General features: G+C 37.5%; 1 protein-coding gene across 3 annotated transcripts; it reads right to left on the bottom strand.

Moving 5' to 3' along the window:
• Positions 1 to 3,941: 3,941 nt before the first annotated feature.
• On the bottom strand, positions 3,942 to 13,049 carry Ubi-p63E (Polyubiquitin-63E). Of its 3 annotated transcripts, none has more exons than XM_068378466.1 (4): positions 12,904 to 13,049; positions 6,389 to 8,898; positions 4,793 to 6,160; positions 3,942 to 4,564 (listed from the first exon to the last, which is right to left on the bottom strand). In XM_068378466.1, exons 2-4 carry the CDS (start codon positions 8,889 to 8,891, stop codon positions 4,098 to 4,100), a joined length of 4,338 nt encoding a protein of 1,445 aa, XP_068234567.1. In that variant the 5' UTR covers positions 8,892 to 8,898; positions 12,904 to 13,049; the 3' UTR covers positions 3,942 to 4,097. The 3 variants fall into 3 exon arrangements, with proteins under 3 accessions (XP_068234567.1, XP_068234566.1, XP_068234565.1); XM_068378465.1 differs by having other exon boundaries at positions 3,942 to 5,248; positions 5,477 to 6,160; XM_068378464.1 differs by having other exon boundaries at positions 3,942 to 6,160.
• Positions 13,050 to 20,322: the final 7,273 nt, after the last annotated feature.

The raw sequence follows: 20,322 nt of genomic DNA, 5'->3' as shown, positions 1-20,322 counted from the left end.
TTTTTTTATGTGAAGTTTTCTACAAAAAGGAACCATGGGACCTGCGTGCTCCCCCAAGCTGTTGTTTGAATCTGTAGTAGAGAGAGAGAGGAAATAAAGAGAAAACGGAAAGGTCGTTTCCTTTCTCCCGGAGTTTATTTTTGAGTTTTACGAGATAATTGAGGAGGCTATGCCTCAAACTGAGGGGCTTATGGCCCACATTCAACAAGTGGTATGAAGACAAAGGTAGAATCCAATTATGGAAGTATGGGTTCAGATAGATCAAACAAACTAAACTTGCTGTGCCAGCCACAAATTTCAATGACCTTGTATGGATGGAACAGGATGGAGACATTAAATAACAGGTAAACAACTCCCTTATAATAATTAACTCATTCAGAATAAATTCATACAAACAGATAAAAGTAAAATAAGCAATTTAAGTTTTGACAGACATTTTGAACTGGGGACAACAGAACTGTCACATGCATCGGATTAAAGGTCACCTATGAATGGCAGAGAAATCATATTGGACAATGCCATAGACTTAATCATATATCCATAGGGCTAAGAAAGACCCGGGAATGGCTCAGCAGGTAGACCTATCGGCTACCCCCAAAAAGCTATCTCCAACTCACAGAAATGGTGAAGTTGCAGACATTACTAGAAACTACTGAACTTATACAGAGCTAACTCAAACCCAACTGATCGTAAGGAAGGGACCCTATGAGTTACAACTGTACAAATTTTAAGTGCTCATGCAGAGTTAAGAAATGGACTGAAACTAGTTGCAAAATCACAAATTTTTAAGTAATTTGTATTTTTCCTAACATACTTACCTAGAACTACTTTCTTAGGAGTTACTGGTAACTCTTCCCAACCGACCAGAATTTTGTGTAGTTTACCCTATTCCCATTTTCTATGGGTGACCTGAAACTTATCGCAAAACTAATTTTAGTCCTAATACACTACTGGAAGACAACCCATCATTTGCACTATGCAGTAAGGTGGACATGAGGGCAGATCAACCAAATGAAAGGTTTAGCCAAATTTAATATCTCATCACGAACCTCACCATATAGTTCTTATCAGTACATTTAATCACGATTAGGTTTTGTCTTCAAATACCAAAGCAGCCATCTAATAACAAGGTTGGTATAATATTGGTTTATTTATAATTTCCTGAATTTCTCAAAAACCCCTAGAAACTACTAACATTTCTTAAATTAGATTTTAAGAATTTGGAAGACAAATTGACACTCGTGCGCAACAGAGATGACTGGATCCAGACCAAAACCTTATGATTGGCTGTCACCTTACCACAGCTGATTTTTGTCTACCTCGATAACAATAACAGATTATAGGCAACTACGATACTTTAAATAGGGACCCCCCCCCCCCCGGATGGCGTGAGCAGCACAGCCATGTACCGATTAGTAATGGGCTAGTTTAGTTGAACATTTAACCCACCACTGCAAAGGAAAGAGAATTAGAGTGGTGGCCAGCCAATAAGTAATTTGGGCTGGGCACAATCAGTTATGCAATGGGTAGGGAAAACCTACAGCGAAATCATAAATTGGTCTCCAAGAACTTATTCGGTAATATATTCAGCATTACTGACTACGTCGAAGTTCTTAAAAGTAATCCGAAACCCGTACGCTGTAAAATGAATGCATTTAATGGTTTTGCTCTATAGGTTTAACCTACCAGCGCAAAATTTCTATGGCCTACTGAATCGGCCAATATTTCAAGTCACCTGCTCATGTAAATTATACAGCACAGATTTCACTCTTGGCTTCGTTTGTGCTCATGACCAGCAAGTTCCTGACAAATTTTTACCATAAAGCCACAGGGAATAGTAGCTATGAACCCTGAAACCACAAAAATAAACCTCAGCTGTCTTTAGAATGTTTGTAGTTTGGACAAGGAACTAAAAGCAACTGGCCTACACCATAACAAAGTACAGTACCGTATTCTAGGACACCAGGCTTAGTTTCTGTATAGAGTAATCAAATTTTATCCATATCGTTTAAATGTTATCAGTAAAATATTGCATTATTACATATACTTACATCATATGAAGCCAACTTGCAGTTCACAGGCATATGATTTTAGGCTAAATTAGCCTGGAATTGAAGTCTATAAGGACATTGTCACCAAGCTCAGTCAATTATTTTTTCATTAGGAGGTAAAATTAAAAAGACAGCAAGGCAGAACAACCAGCAAAAACAGATAAAGCTGGCTACAAAACAATGTGCAGAAAGTGCATAGATCCAAGAATTTTATGCAAAACGGATGCCTTTCTGTTGAAAAAATACTTCAGAGGAGTTTGTATGTATCACCTTATTGCTGCTCACCATGATCTAGATATAAACAAGGCTTTGTGATTAGCTAGAACTGGCACAGATGCCAAATTTAAGCATTTTGGCTTGGCTGTCGAGGCCACTAGCGAGTCTTCTATAACAACTGTTGTAAGTGACAACTTTCTCCAACTACCAAAACCTTTGTCAACATAAAGACTGCTTTGCAATGACAATGGTTGATTGCGCAGATATCAGTAGGTAAGCTACAATCTCAAGTTGGAAAAGGAGGATACTGTAGGATTCAAAACAGCAGAGATACAAACGTAATAAAATATTTTAAAGTTCAGTAACAAAAATAAGAGAAAAACTATTTAGTGGTGTCAGCATGTTCAACTTCCAGTTTCAATGGCCAGATTAGTTTGATAACTTGACAACTTTGTCAAAGCTTGTAATTTCACAGAAATCACTGAACGGTCTAGTATAAAATGTCAAGAAAACAGGAATTTGAAGTACATATTTAGAACAGGATAGTCTTGAGGAAACCCAAATGCCAAGGTTGGTCAGAATCACAAAAACTCTTGTGCACCAGGCACAGTGAACTGCACGACAGTGCCAGATATTTAGATCAGGAAGAAACCTAAAGTTCTTGTCCGACCATTTGTTTTGAGATTCAGCAGCCATAGACCAGAATGGAAAAAAAATTTATGGAAAGCATCAAAATCAAAACTTCCTTTACTTGCTTTGGAAATCCTACACACTTACTGCAATATCAAATCTACCCACAATTCCTTATAGTATTTAGTTAAGTGTGAATATTAAAACTGATTTCTATAAATTGTTAACCTTCCTCCCACCAAGGAAAACTATTTCAGATTTTAAATTGGATTAAAATTAGAGAAATGTTAACAAGGTACTGTCAAGATATGAAAGTAAAGCCAAAAGGGACCTGGTCATTATATGTATTGCATAATTAATTTAAATACTAGTGAAACATTGACAAAGATAAACTATACCACAGTAGGGTCATAGCTTAAATCTCTCCGTGAGAGTTTTTCATATTCTGAAGGACTCTAGTTTGTATTTGTGCAGGAACAAAAATTTTGCAATCTTGTGTAAAACACAGAGTTGTTCCACTAAGGAACTCCAGGTTTTACTATTTTGTATAAAATATTACTTTTCTTTACAGACAGCTTTCCATTTTGAGTAAATTAGGTTGTAACATGATCATTAAAAAGGACTGCCTGTGTAATGGGCAAGTTAAAGGCTTGTCATTTAACCAAAGTACATCTTTACTTTGTCAAAGAATGTTTGCATTTTAGCAATCTAGAAATTAACTTTGTACAAGTAATTCTCTAATAGATCAGGAATACCTTTAGAATTAGAAACTATGTTCCTCCTCTCCATGTATTCATAGAGGTACCTAGCCTTTGGTGTCTAGAGATGAAAATTTTACCTTCACAAGAGCTAATGTTTCAAAAGCATGTAGAACTACCTTGCTGATAATTACTGGAATGAGAACCTTACAAGTGAAATTAAACTTCCATTATAAATTCTAAGTACATTTCAAGCTACCCTGACAAAGTAGAATTTTAAAACTTACGAGCAATACAAAGAACCAACTAAGGTCATGAAAGTCATTAGGAAAAAGAAAAAAAGTCATACAATAAATAACCTTTTATTTAGTATTCATCTCATAAAAAAGTAAAAAATAATATTCATGTGAAAAGAAATAAAATTGATTTTAGATGCATTTCAAAAAGGAATAAATTGCTTTAAAGAATAACCTGGAAATAATATACTATATCTTTGGTTAATTTACTGGCCACCCCTCAATCGAAGAACCAAGTGGAGAGTAGATTCCTTCTGGATGTTGTAGTCTGACAAAGTGCGGCCATCTTCAAGCTGTTTACCGGCAAAGATCAACCTCTGCTGATCTGGGGGAATACCTTCCTTGTCCTGAATCTTGGCTTTCACATTTTCAATTGTATCGGAAGGTTCTACTTCCAATGTGATGGTCTTTCCTGTAAGGGTCTTCACGAAGATCTGCATACCACCTCTCAATCTAAGAACCAAGTGGAGAGTAGATTCCTTCTGGATGTTGTAGTCTGACAAAGTGCGGCCATCTTCAAGCTGTTTACCGGCAAAGATCAACCTCTGCTGATCTGGGGGAATACCTTCCTTATCCTGAATCTTGGCTTTCACATTCTCAATTGTGTCTGAGGGTTCTACTTCCAAAGTGATGGTCTTTCCTGTAAGGGTCTTCACGAAGATCTGCATACCACCTCTCAATCTCAGGACCAAGTGGAGGGTACTTTCCTTCTGGATGTTGTAGTCTGACAAAGTGCGGCCATCTTCAAGCTGTTTACCGGCAAAGATCAACCTCTGCTGATCTGGGGGAATACCTTCCTTGTCCTGAATCTTTGCTTTCACATTTTCAATTGTGTCTGAGGGTTCTACTTCCAAAGTGATGGTCTTTCCTGTAAGGGTCTTCACGAAGATCTGCATACCACCTCTCAATCTAAGAACCAAGTGGAGAGTAGATTCCTTCTGGATGTTGTAGTCTGACAAAGTGCGGCCATCTTCAAGCTGTTTACCGGCAAAGATCAACCTCTGCTGATCTGGGGGAATACCTTCCTTATCCTGAATCTTGGCTTTCACATTCTCAATTGTGTCTGAGGGTTCTACTTCCAAAGTGATGGTCTTTCCTGTAAGGGTCTTCACGAAGATCTGCATACCACCTCTCAATCTCAGGACCAAGTGGAGAGTAGATTCCTTCTGGATGTTGTAGTCTGACAAAGTGCGGCCATCTTCAAGCTGTTTACCGGCAAAGATCAACCTCTGCTGATCTGGGGGAATACCTTCCTTATCCTGAATCTTGGCTTTCACATTCTCAATTGTGTCTGAGGGTTCTACTTCCAAAGTGATGGTCTTTCCTGTAAGGGTCTTCACGAAGATCTGCATACCACCTCTCAATCTCAGGACCAAGTGGAGGGTACTTTCCTTCTGGATGTTGTAGTCTGACAAAGTGCGGCCATCTTCAAGCTGTTTACCGGCAAAGATCAACCTCTGCTGATCTGGGGGAATACCTTCCTTGTCCTGAATCTTTGCTTTCACATTTTCAATTGTATCGGAAGGTTCTACTTCCAATGTGATGGTCTTTCCTGTAAGGGTCTTCACGAAGATCTGCATACCACCTCTCAATCTCAGGACCAAGTGGAGAGTAGATTCCTTCTGGATGTTGTAGTCTGACAAAGTGCGGCCATCTTCAAGCTGTTTACCGGCAAAGATCAACCTCTGCTGATCTGGGGGAATACCTTCCTTATCCTGAATCTTGGCTTTCACATTCTCAATTGTGTCTGAGGGTTCTACTTCCAAAGTGATGGTCTTTCCTGTAAGGGTCTTCACGAAGATCTGCATACCACCTCTCAATCTCAGGACCAAGTGGAGAGTAGATTCCTTCTGGATGTTGTAGTCTGACAAAGTGCGGCCATCTTCAAGCTGTTTACCGGCAAAGATCAACCTCTGCTGATCTGGGGGAATACCTTCCTTATCCTGAATCTTGGCTTTCACATTTTCAATTGTATCGGAAGGTTCTACTTCCAAAGTGATGGTCTTTCCAGTAAGGGTCTTCACGAAGATCTGCATACCACCTCTCAATCTCAGGACCAAGTGGAGAGTAGATTCCTTCTGGATGTTGTAGTCTGACAAAGTGCGGCCATCTTCAAGCTGTTTACCGGCAAAGATCAACCTCTGCTGATCTGGGGGAATACCTTCCTTATCCTGAATCTTGGCTTTCACATTCTCAATTGTGTCTGAGGGTTCTACTTCCAAAGTGATGGTCTTTCCTGTAAGGGTCTTCACGAAGATCTGCATACCACCTCTCAATCTAAGAACCAAGTGGAGAGTAGATTCCTTCTGGATGTTGTAGTCTGACAAAGTGCGGCCATCTTCAAGCTGTTTACCGGCAAAGATCAACCTCTGCTGATCTGGGGGAATACCTTCCTTATCCTGAATCTTTGCTTTCACATTTTCAATCGTGTCAGAAGGTTCTACTTCCAAAGTGATTGTCTTTCCTGTAAGGGTCTTCACGAAGATTTGCATACCACCTCTCAATCTCAGGACCAAGTGGAGAGTAGATTCCTTCTGGATGTTGTAGTCTGACAAAGTGCGGCCATCTTCAAGCTGTTTACCGGCAAAGATCAACCTCTGCTGATCTGGGGGAATACCTTCCTTATCCTGAATCTTGGCTTTCACATTCTCAATTGTGTCTGAGGGTTCTACTTCCAAAGTGATGGTCTTTCCTGTAAGGGTCTTCACGAAGATCTGCATACCACCTCTCAATCTCAGGACCAAGTGGAGAGTAGATTCCTTCTGGATGTTGTAGTCTGACAAAGTGCGGCCATCTTCAAGCTGTTTACCAGCAAAGATCAACCTCTGCTGATCTGGGGGAATACCTTCCTTATCCTGAATCTTGGCTTTCACATTCTCAATTGTGTCTGAGGGTTCTACTTCCAAAGTGATGGTCTTTCCTGTAAGGGTCTTCACGAAGATCTGCATACCACCTCTCAATCTCAGGACCAAGTGGAGAGTAGATTCCTTCTGGATGTTGTAGTCTGACAAAGTGCGGCCATCTTCAAGCTGTTTACCAGCAAAGATCAACCTCTGCTGATCTGGGGGAATACCTTCCTTATCCTGAATCTTGGCTTTCACATTCTCAATTGTGTCTGAGGGTTCTACTTCCAAAGTGATGGTCTTTCCTGTAAGGGTCTTCACGAAGATCTGCATACCACCTCTCAATCTCAGGACCAAGTGGAGAGTAGATTCCTTCTGGATGTTGTAGTCTGACAAAGTGCGGCCATCTTCAAGCTGTTTACCGGCAAAGATCAACCTCTGCTGATCTGGGGGAATACCTTCCTTATCCTGAATCTTGGCTTTCACATTTTCAATTGTGTCAGAAGGTTCTACTTCCAAAGTGATGGTCTTTCCTGTAAGGGTCTTCACGAAGATCTGCATACCACCTCTCAATCTCAGGACCAAGTGGAGAGTAGATTCCTTCTGGATGTTGTAGTCTGACAAAGTGCGGCCATCTTCAAGCTGTTTACCGGCAAAGATCAACCTCTGCTGATCTGGGGGAATACCTTCCTTATCCTGAATCTTTGCTTTCACATTTTCAATTGTGTCAGAAGGTTCTACTTCCAAAGTGATGGTCTTTCCTGTAAGGGTCTTCACGAATATCTGCATACCACCTCTCAATCTCAGAACCAAGTGGAGAGTAGATTCCTTCTGGATGTTGTAGTCTGACAAAGTGCGGCCATCTTCAAGCTGTTTACCGGCAAAGATCAACCTCTGCTGATCTGGGGGAATACCTTCCTTATCCTGAATCTTGGCTTTCACATTCTCAATTGTGTCTGAGGGTTCTACTTCCAAAGTGATGGTCTTTCCTGTAAGGGTCTTCACGAAGATCTGCATACCACCTCTCAATCTAAGAACCAAGTGGAGAGTAGATTCCTTCTGGATGTTGTAGTCTGACAAAGTGCGGCCATCTTCAAGCTGTTTACCAGCAAAGATCAACCTCTGCTGATCTGGGGGAATACCTTCCTTGTCCTGAATCTTTGCTTTCACATTCTCAATTGTGTCTGAGGGTTCTACTTCCAAAGTGATGGTCTTTCCTGTAAGGGTCTTCACGAAGATCTGCATACCACCTCTCAATCTAAGAACCAAGTGGAGAGTAGATTCCTTCTGGATGTTGTAGTCTGACAAAGTGCGGCCATCTTCAAGCTGTTTGCCGGCAAAGATCAACCTCTGCTGATCTGGGGGAATACCTTCCTTGTCCTGAATCTTCGCTTTCACATTTTCAATTGTGTCTGAGGGTTCTACTTCTAGGGTAATTGTCTTTCCTGTAAGGGTCTTCACAAAGATCTGCATACCTCCTCTCAGTCTGAGTACTAAATGAAGTGTGCTCTCCTTCTGAATATTGTAATCTGATAATGTGCGGCCATCCTCAAGCTGTTTTCCTGCAAAAATCAGCCTCTGTTGATCAGGAGGAATGCCTTCTTTGTCTTGAATTTTTGCTTTGACATTTTCTATTGTATCTGAGGGTTCTACTTCTAATGTGATGGTCTTCCCCGTGAGTGTTTTCACAAAAATCTGCATACCTCCTCTTAATCTTAGTACCAAATGAAGAGTAGACTCTTTTTGGATATTGTAATCTGATAGTGTACGGCCATCCTCCAATTGCTTTCCTGCAAAGATCAATCTCTGCTGATCGGGTGGAATTCCTTCCTTGTCTTGAATTTTTGCTTTCACATTTTCAATTGTGTCTGAAGGCTCAACCTCCAAGGTAATTGTTTTTCCTGTAAGGGTCTTCACGAAGATTTGCATGCCTCCTCTCAATCTCAGCACCAAGTGAAGTGTGCTTTCTTTCTGGATATTGTAGTCTGATAATGTACGACCGTCTTCAAGCTGCTTTCCAGCAAAAATCAACCTTTGCTGATCAGGTGGAATTCCTTCCTTGTCTTGAATTTTTGCTTTCACATTCTCAATTGTGTCTGAAGGCTCAACCTCCAAGGTAATAGTTTTCCCAGTAAGGGTCTTCACGAAGATCTGCATGTTGCACCTGCAAAACAAAGACTCTTCAGTTTTCTTTCTTTTACCCCATTTTAGGTATATAAAAAGTTATCGTGCAATTCCCTAAGTCTGCTAATTCAAGATAAGGCTTAGCAACTATTCAGTAAAATATTCAAATTTTGAATTGATAGGCTGCATATAGGAACTACAATTATTTTACACCATTCTGCAATTTATAAGAATATTTGAAAATAGAAAACATTATTGCAATAAGGTGACTAAAGTTTAAAAATCCGAACCTTGAGACTAATTTCAGTTTGCACTGCAGTAACTAGGCTGAATAACTAAATCAAAGTATTACTTAAAACCTTATAGGACTGTTCATGAGAAGAGTAAAAATTCAATACAGCAAAAATAAAGTTACCATACAAATTTAAGTTCACACTAACTGGATGAGACTAGATATATGCTCTAGATAAGATAGGACAAACTCAAATGACAAAGAAGGGCCCCTGCCTAAAGTATAGTCTACTTAATATAATCCTAGATCAATATAATTACATACTATGGGCTAACAAAATACATCACATATATGACTACATAGGTGATATACCCTCGCAACAAAACACCTTAAATAAATGTTAGAGGGGGTCCTGCAATGTTTTATTTTACAGTTACTAAAGTAATAACCATTTAGTTTTGTTTCACAATTACTATACCACAACTGAATCTAGGTCTTCACCAGCTATTAAATACTAAGCACCTAAGAATTTACCAAGTTCAGAAATCTGCAATGTCACATCAGGGTCAGGGGGCAACTAAATTTTCATCACTTTCAACAATCTGTAACCATGTTACGTACATTAGCTGCAAATACTAATCCACGTATATTCAAAATGAAGTAAATTACTGCTGGGGGCCTACTGTAACACTGGAGTTCTGTCCCCCTTGAAAAAATTTAAAAAAGTAACCAAAGAACAGGCAAGGGGGCAGTTTAAAGCGCCTACGACATTACCGAGGCAAGTCTAAGTTTAGTTCCCCTAATTAAAGTAATTAAGTTAACCTTTAAAATATCTTTATCAACAACCACTTTTATCTAAATAGCGTATCCTTTATCTACTTACTAGATTACCTGCTCTGTTCTGGCAACAGATCAAGTCAACCCCGCCATTACTTTAGGTTTATTTAAAAGATGAACAGTAATAACTGGTGTGAGATTTACAATTTATACAATGTTCTAATAATTACAGCACAAATTTGATAAAAAAAAAAAAAATAGAAAAATTTGGTTAACATCCAGGAGCTTACCCAATAAGTACATAAAGTATAGTAAGGAACAACTAATAGGATGTAAACCTTAATGGACACTAAAATTATTAAGACGTTACAAGGCCAAATGCCTGCACTACTTTCTGGTAGAAACTTTATAGTATTTAGACTAATTTGGTACTACAAGGTTTAAAGTGGCAGCCAAAGTTTCTGTTGAACTGGCTGACAAGTCTTTTTAGTTATGAATTATGTTTTGTCGTTTTTGTAGTTATATGCAAATGTGTTTTTATAGTAGTGCGAGAAAGTTTTTTTAAAAAAAAAAACTTTCATAACTTTCATTCCCCAGTTACCTTTCCTCATTTGGCTACTTCTCCCTGTTGGACGCACACGAAAATTACCAATGCCAGCACTACTTTCTGGTAGAAACTAAAGTATTTAGACCATGGTGCTTCAAAGTGGCTACAAATGTTTTCATGTTGAACTGGCTGACAAGTCTTTACAGTTATATATGAATTAAGTTTTGTTGTTTTTGTAGTTATATACGAATATTATTGAAGTAACGAAAGGATAGTTTTAAAAATTTTTCATTACTTATATTCCCTAGTTGCCTTTCCTCATACTGGGCTACTTTTCCCTGTTGGAGCCCTTGGGGTTATAGCATCTTTTCCAACTAGGGTTGTAAGTTTCCTAGTCATTAAAATCTTTAACCATATTAACATAGGTTAATACCTTACTAGTACTGGCAATTCTAATTTCACATTCACAGCCTTTGTATATCAGCGGCCAGTTCCTCCCGAGTGGATAAAAGCTAACCTACGCCGTGTCATACACGGCCTTTGTATATCAGCGGCCAGTTCCTCCCGAGTGGATAAAAGCTAACCTACGCCGTGTCATACACGGCCTTTGTATATCAGCGGCCAGTTCCTCCCGAGTGGATAAAAGCTAACCTACGCCGTGTCATACACGGCCTTTGTATATCAGCGGCCAGTTCCTCCCGAGTGGATAAAAGCTAACCTACGCCGTGTCATACACGGCCTTTGTATATCAGCGGCCAGTTCCTCCCGAGTGGATAAAAGCTAACCTAAGCCATGTCCTACCTACTTAAGAGGGGGGGTGATAAACGGCCATTCCAACCCCTTACAGTCTTATTCAAAGTCGGCCATAATCATACAAAGGTGGCCGCTAACAACGCAACGAAACTATTTTTGAATCCAAGTTGCCAGTAACCATTTCCCTAGCCTTTCAGGGACAGACCTAGTTTGGAGTTTGGGAAGAGTACCTAAAGTCTTAGTGTTCATTAGAATAGCTCTATAATCACTTTGAAAAAATTCCAAGGCTTCAAAAGGTTATTTCAACAAAATAGCCTTGTGATTAAGAAAACTAATACTTTAATGATAGGCTTATTAAATCATACTAACATACTTCGACCATCGTCAGGTCTTAGTGAAAGTAATTTCAACCCCAAAGGCAAAACAATCTAGATTGAAAAATTTCCTATATAGGATAACCAATCACCTCCGCATTAAAGGTTACAAGACTGCCATTCCGCCAAGGTAATGGCCAACATGGACATGCCTTGGAAAGCTAAGGTTTCAGCTACTGAAGTAAATGTGTGATTTGTCGCTAAAAGCTGGAGCAGATCAAAGTAATGTTTGATTAAACAGATTAAGAATTATTAAATTATATTATTTAACTATTCTTATATACCATGTTTTACAAACTAATTAGATTAAGTGAAAAAAAAATTACACAGGAATTAGCCTGTTTCTATTTTACCTAGGGAATAGTGTGTACCACTTGCAGGGATTAACAATGTGTGCAATACTTTACCTTGAAAATTATTTTTGAAAATTATTTGTGTACCACTAATAGCGACTAGTATCATGTGTGCCTTATACTACCCAGGGAATAGCCTATGTGTACCACAAAGATTATTCTCAATGTGTTCCATAATCTACCAAGACAGCAAGTGAGAAGTCGCTTCCAATGGCAGGAATGTTTCAAAACTCGATAAAGCCGGCAAGTCGGTACTGGCGAAAAGTTGCGAAGTCAGTCTCGAAACTTAGGAAATGCACTTTCCCTTGGGGTGTGGATTCCTTCACTAGAGGCAATTACACGTTCACTTCTGTATTTTTAAATCAATACCTCTATAATCAAACTGAGAGGACCCCATATACAGATTATGGTGTGTAATATTGATTTTCAGTACCTTAATATAAATTTAACCTAAAGGCAATAAGCACTAGTTTATAATTTTACAACGCTTCCCTCCCTGCCATAACATGCAAGCGTCGCTCTACAAAGACCGTCACAGTTATTTACAGATTAGAATAATTAAACAAACTTACCAGTCACATTACAGTAATCAATCTCCATTCCATAGGCTTCAACCTCATGAAAAATCTAACATCTTTTAAATTATATCAAATATCCGGCTGATGTACCCGGATTTAACTAGATCTTCCATTACTAGATAAAATTACCTGTTCTCTGCCTTATCCTACAAATCACAGTTAGGGTTCACTAGCAAGAAATCCTGAGAAAAACTAAAACCTATGGTGAAGTACCACCAGATAAATTGAAAAAAAATTTCCTCCATACGTATAATTGATAAAATGGCGTAACACTCGACAATGTAGAATTGAATTCTTTCAGCACAAAAGCGATTAAAACAGTTCCGAATAACCAATCCTACACTATATACCTCTCGCTAAACAAAGTTTCGGACACTGGTATTTAAACAGTCAAGAACACAAAGAAATTGAGCACAAAGCACAATACCTACCAAATAATACGGAATGCACTGACAAGAATACACGTTGCGATTTCGCCACCAACTGCTCAGCTGAGCGGCTTTCCTTGGTTATATAGACGATTGATCACGTGACTTATGCGCATGCGCAGAACTATTGATCAACCAGATGTAGAAAATGTTTCATTTATTTTACATACGATAATTATTTATCTAAATCTTGTTAGCATTACTGATTACTTTAAACACAAATTAAAACAAACCACGAGTTGCATGGTGTATATTGTGTAACCTAAATCATTCAGGACAGGTTGATATTTAAGAATTTCTCATGTTGACGTCATCAACAAAGAAGCAAGGCGTTGCATGGCGGCCAAAAAGATCCAGAACGCCGTGGAAACATCGGAATTCGTGAACATTCTTTTTAAGTCTTACACCATTTTTGCTTTATCTGAACGGTTATCGTTCGCGATAAAGTTTTTACAACCACGTTTTATCTTTTGATATATTAAAAATGATAATTATACTTTAAAAACTAGTTCGTCTGTGTAATACCAGGAAATAGCTCTCTCTCTCTCTCTCTCTCTCTCTCTCTCTCTCTCTCTCTCTCTCTCTCTCTCTCTCTCTCTCTCTCTCTCTCTCTCTCAAAGCGCATAGAACGACGTTTTGAAAGCAATAGCCTCAATTCTTAATCATTCAAAATATTATTAAATGGGCATTTAAACTTATAAACTGAAATAAAATTACCAGACAACAACAAAATGGACTGATTGAAATGGAGACTTTACCAGTGACAGAATAAACGAAGTCAGGGAGATGGGACAGTATTATATTTACCACTAAAATAAATCATTGGGATATTACATTGGATTTATGATTATGGGCTACATGGTCCAGTAATGGGGCCGCAAGGCCATTCAGCGCCCAAATGCAAATGGGAAGGAGACACTGCAATGCGAAAGTATGAATTGAAAAATATTGTAAAATAATATTATTAACAAAATATCCTAGTTTATACATGTTAGAGGGACATATGACCACAAAAACAGCAAACAAAACAAAAACAAAAACAAAACTTTGGAAAATGAAATTAGCACTGTGAAGCCTACTGTTATTATTATTATTACTTACTTACTTACTTACTTACTTACTTACTTACTTACTAAGGAAAGGAACAAGGAAAAATAACATATTTTAAGAACAGTAACAACATTAGAATAAATATTGCCTATATAAACTAAAAACGTTAACAAAACAGGAGGAAGAGAAATTAGAAACAAGAGTCCATGCCAACTTAGGACTGGCTTAACTTCTAAATAATCCACGATAAAACTGCCTAAGCACGTATATTTCCATAATTCGACTTTTTCATAACTCAAATATAAAAAGACAAAATAACATTAATATATAGTACTTGGCACATGTGATTTTACCCATCATTTCAGTGTAGGTCAAAAAGGGTGAACTAGGCCACTAGGTCTAGTTGTTTACAGAGGGAAAGTAAGAATGATGAAGTGGCCCACATTTTCATGTGGACAGACATAAATCAGGAAGTTAGGTAAGAAAGTAATTTTATGTCGTAATAACGTATAAATTATTATTATTATTATTATTATTATTATTATTATTATTATTATTATTATTAGTCGTAGAAGTAGTAGTATTGGCTGTATTCTGTAAAAAAAAAAAAAATAATAATAATAAATAGAAAATAGCCAATTCTTGGTTAAAGGATCGTCCACTAAATAAATTACGTACAAGTTAGTGAAGTAAATATAACTATACAAATGATATTACCAACACATAATATATAAAACAAGAAACACACACACACACACACACACACACACACACATATATATATATATATATATATATATATATATATATATATATATATATATATATATATATATATATATATATATATATAATATATATATACAGTATATGGCTAGTCCTTTGCAGGGCAAAGTCGTTCTATTCCTGTCTGTTTATGGTTTTTCTATACCAGGCTATACCGGCAAATTTTCTTAGCTTACCAATCCATCGTCTTTTCCCCTGCTTCGTTTGCAATCTCTAGGGCCCCATTCTGGTATTCGTCATGTCCATCTGTTGTCTGTCATTTTCATTATATGTCCTGTCCACATCCATTTTTTACTTGCTAGAATATCCTCTACTTTTGTTTGTTCTCGTATCTATGTTACTCTTTTTCTGTCTTTGTATTAAGCTCATCTTTATTCTTTCCATAACTCTTTGTGTATTAACTACTGTAGTTTATGTTCTAAAGCTTTGATAATGTTCCAAGTTTCTGATGTTTAAGTTAATAATGGAAGGACCATCTGATTAAATACTTTTCTTTTTAGAGAGTGGAATTTTACATTTCATAATCTCATTTTGTTTATCAAAATCTCTCCATCCCATGCTTATCCTTCTTTTAGCTTAGGGCTCATGTCCTGGGGAAACCCTCACTGTCTTTCCTAAGTACATAAATATCCGTTAATAATCTTCATAGGTTCGTTCATAACCCTAATTTGTTCTCTCTCTCTCTCTCTCTCTCTCTCTCTCTCTCTCTCTCTCTCTCTCTCTCCTCTCTCTCTCTCTCTCTCTCTCTCTCTCTGCATATTCTTTGAACATTATCTTAGTTTTACTCTTATTATTTTTCTGTCCAATATATATTTATATATAGGCCTATATACACATATATCCATCCATATACCAAGGCACTTCCCCCAATTTTGGGGGGTAGCCGACACCAACAATGAAACAAAACAAAAAGGGGACCTCTACTCTCTATGTTCCTTCAGCCTAATCAGGGTTGTATTTATATATTTTGTGTATGCAAGTGTGTGTGTGTGTGTGTAGAGAGAGAGAGAGAGAGAGAGAGAGAGAGAGAGAGGAGAGAGAGAGAGAGAGAGATCAATTCCTGTCATGTATGACGATTGCCAAGTTACACCAGTCAAAAGAATATGGTCTTTTGAGTGAGGTGAAAATCAAGGCTGCTTAACTAAGACCTGTTCTTCTTCTTCGACGTCAATCCTTGGACAAAGAAATTGCCAATTTCTTGAGTCTGAGCAGCCAATTGATAACGATAAGATGACGTTTGAAATGTATTAACGGTTCATTTCCTTACCGGTCATTTTGAAAAGTTCCACGAACGAGAAGGCTAGTGTCACTTACTTTAACAAGACTGTCTACCATATCACTTTAAATATTGGGTCGAATCCCTTACTATTATAGTATAATTGTAACGGTTATTTCAGAATTAATGGGTTGTTCAAATGAAATCATATATATATATATATATATATATATATATATATATATATATATATATATATATATATATATATATATATATATATATATATATATATATATATATACTGTACAGTATATCATCATCATTATCAGCCGTAAATAGTCCACTGCAGAACACAGGCCTCGGAAAGGTCCTTTCACTTGCGTCTGTTTATGGTCTTTCTATGCCAGTCCGCACCCACTGACTTTGCTAGCCCGTCAATCTATCATCTTCTCTTCCTACCCCTGCTTCTTTTGCAATCTATTGGGACCCATTCTGTTATTTCTAATGTCCATCTATTATCTGTCATTCTCATTATATAATGAAGCATAATATATATATGTATATATATATATTTATATTTATATATATATATATATATATATATATATATATATATATATATATATATATATATATATGTAAATTTTACCAAACGTTCAGCTGGGCTCTACACGGCACTAGAAGAGTTGGAAGACCCAGGCCTACATGGGTGAGGACTACTGTATATAGCCCGAAGTAGATGATGAGTGGAGACGTATTGAATTAAAAGCTCAAGATAGAGACGACTGAGTCCCTTTGCGTCATTAGGCGTAGGAGGAGATGATGATAATTATATATATATATATATATATATATATATATATATATATATATATATATATATATATATATATATATATAAATATATATCATCTGTAACTCACGACTCGTGGGTCGGAAATCTCCCTGACGAAACATCAGCAGCCATTTCCTGGCCCTCCCTGGCCTTATCTTGGGTTGAGAGGGTTTTAAAACTGACCAAGCATATCGTTTTCTAAGATTTCGTCATATTCTTTGGCTCTATCGCTCATGGCAGTGATAGACCGACCTTTAAAAACAGATTTCCCCCCCTCTCTCTCTCTCTCTCTCTCTCTCTCTCTCTCTCTCTCTCTCTCTCTCTCTCTCTCTCTCTCTCTCTCTCTCAATGAAACCTACAATTTCCTGACAGATAATCAACACCGGAAACTTTTATCAAGTAAATATTTTGAGAATAACGTCAAGAAATAGACCAATATTGACACCAGCCACCCGTTGAGATACTACTGCTAGAGAGTTATGTGGTCCTTTGACTGGCCTGACAGTACTACATTGGATTCTTCTCTTCAGTTACGGTTCACTTTCCCTTTGCCTACACATACACCGAATAGTCTGGCCTATTCTTTACAGATTCTCCTCTGTCCTCATTCACTTGACAACACTGAGATTACCAAACAATTCTTCTTCACCCAAAGGGTTAACTACTGCACTGTAATTGTTCAGTGGCTACTTTCCTCTTGGTAAGGGTAGAAGAGACTCTTTAGCTATGGTAAACAGCTCTTCTAGGAGAAGGACACTCCAAAATTAAACCATTGTTCTCTAGCCTTGGGTAGTGCCATAGCCTCTGTACCATGGTCTTCCACTGTCTTGGGTTAGAGTTCTCTTGCTTGAGGGTACACTCAGGCACACTGTTCTATCTCGTTTCTCTTCCTCTTGTTTTGTTAGTTTTCATAGTTTATATAGGAAATATTTTATTTAAATGTCATTATTCTTAAAACATTATTTTTCCTTGTTTCCTTTCCTAACTGGGCTATTTTCCCTGTTTTGGTCCCCTGCCTTATAGCATCTTGCTTTTCAAACTAGGGTTGTAGCTTAGCAAACAATAATAATAATAATAATAATAATAATATAATCAGATGACGTTCGAGTCCCACTACAACCCATTGCCCCTCGCATCAGACTCCTGATTTCTATTGCAAGTTCTGTGAGCATTGATTTATGGAATGAAGAATAAGAATAAGCGTAGTTTATTTTCTTCCTCAACCTTCGACATTACCCACATCATCATCAACAAAACATACGTGGCAAGAACAACGCCAAGGCCAGCTTAATAAGCTTACCCACTCAGCTGAACACCAAGAACCTCGATACTAGGAACTGACGAAGGTGAGGCGGAGAAATATGCAAGATGGGTTGAGTCTAAGATGGTTCATTGACCTTTTATGCACTAAATTTAGTCATTCTCTTTAAAGAAACTTTCTTGCAACGTTGCCAGGCAGAAACGATGACGCCATATTGCCGGTTGATTTCATCAGTCTAAATGTGACTTTAAAATTCAGCTGTTGCTATAGCAAATAATGCCAAAACTTTGATGTTTATCTCAAACGATAATGCTTTATTTGTCAATTTATTGACATATGTGATCACAAAGAATGTCTTCCTAGAATAAACATCGCAATATATTTTGCGAATTCGTCTGAAGGTCTATAGACCTTGCGTCGTATTATGTGCTGAGTCTGACAGTTGCGTGGGCAACGAAGCGTCCTATCTCCAGGTGCTATTTTAAATAGATCTCATGACAAATTAACGAAAAGTGCGCTCTCTCTCTCTCTCTCTCTCTCTCTCTCTCTCTCTCTCTCTCTCTCTCTCTCTCTCTCTCTCTCTCTCTCTCTCTGAGGTGGATGCATGCACATATCAAAACTGCAGCATCACGAGAGAAAATAAATCATGCCAGATGCTATTTTGAATAGATCTTATGACAAATTAACGAAAAGTGCACGCTCTCTCTCTCTCTCTCTCTCTCTCTCTCTCTCTCTCTCTCTCTCTCTCTCTCTCTCTCTCTCAAAATTGCACGACCATGAGGAGAGAAGGTTAATCTTAATTACGTACTAGTTTGATCTCAGATTTTCTGACGTCGTTTGTTAAATAACAATGCAATTGGAATAACACCATCATCTACGCATATTGACGCAAAGGGCCTCGGTTAGATTTCGCCAGTCGTCTCTATCTTGAGCCTTTAATTCAATAACAACAGAAGCAAAACAGAACGATTTTACCTTGGATTACTGTGACTCATTGCTTGGTCCATCGTCAGTCACCTTGCTCCAGAAACCTTATAAGAAAACCCTTGAAGTTTAAGAAGCCATTGTTAATCTTTCATATCTATACCTGTCTACTATCAATGTTTTAAACTAATTTTCTTAACTTACTATAGACGTGAGCTCAAGTTTTTTTTTCTTTATTTTATTCAACATGAGTATTTTATTTTGTAGTGACCCACTTAGGGAAAAACGTTAAGCATAGGCCTACTACTTCTTCTAGACTTTAACTCTTATGGTCAGACTGACATATTTGACCACATTAATAATATTAATTTGAAGCTTCATAGAAAGGCCACAGTTTTGATTCACTTTACCTTATTATTATTATTATTATTATTATTATTATTATTATTATTATTATTATCATATCCAATTTATAACCATGGTTAGAAAAGCAGAATCCTATAAGCCCAATGAGCCACAATGGGGAAAACCGCCCAGCGAGGAAAGGAAATGCAGGACTAGGAAATAAACTACAATATATATGAGTAATGAAAAAAAAATGTAAAATATTATAAGATTAGAATAGATGATATATGTAAACTATAAAACGAAACCTACGTCAATCTGTTCAATAAAAAAGAATCAACCACTAGGATAAGTTTTCCGAAGTTGTTAAATAAAAAAAAAAAAAAAAAAAAAAAAAAAACAATCAGCCACCTTTATAATTTAGGTCAGCAATCTTCCGGGCACTTTCTTGATTTCTGTGTCGTACTAATTTGTGATTGATTCGTTTTATATACAACCACATATTGCAAAGGTAAATTTTAGGAAATTAAATCTGATTTAGACGTGGAAAATGTCCCAAGATCTTTCGCTACAAGGATTGTGAACGGAAGCTTTGTCTAACACACTTTCTAAATTACCTAACGCTTCAACTTGTGATTTACATTTTTATACACATGGTAATCGTAAATAAAAGTAAAAAGAAAGGAGAATCCTTAGGTGATAAGCATTATTTACAAATGTACCTCAACTAGATATTTTTGTAGTTTAAAAGCATGGATATGGCAAAGCAGATTACTTTTTTATAACTCTTTTGGTCCTCGATGTACAATTTGAGTTTTGATTACAAAGCAAAACACCAAGCTTCAATAAATCCGATGGTGGTGACCGATGTGGTAACGTCCCTGACGGGTGATCGGCAGACTGGAGCTCGAGTCCCGGTCAGACTCGTTAGTTTCTTTGATCGCTGCAACCTCACCATCCTTGTGAACTAAGGAGTGTGGGGGGGGGGGGGCGTGTTTGGGG

Source organism: Palaemon carinicauda, chromosome 8 (assembly GCF_036898095.1).
Source record: "Palaemon carinicauda isolate YSFRI2023 chromosome 8, ASM3689809v2, whole genome shotgun sequence".
In the NCBI taxonomy this organism is placed as follows: Eukaryota; Metazoa; Arthropoda; class Malacostraca; order Decapoda; family Palaemonidae; genus Palaemon; species Palaemon carinicauda.
This window is presented reverse-complemented; position numbering and strand designations above follow the sequence as displayed.

Bases quoted from the DNA above. Each gene is read 5' to 3' on its own strand.
- Ubi-p63E (XM_068378464.1), bottom strand. From the start codon at position 8,891: ATGCAGATCTTCGTGAAGACCCTTACTGGGAAAACTATTACCTTGGAG. The intron at 6,161-6,388 runs GTGGTATGCAAA...TTAGATTGAGAG, and splicing joins CTTGGTCCTGAGATTGAGAG to GTGGTATGCAGATCTTCGTG.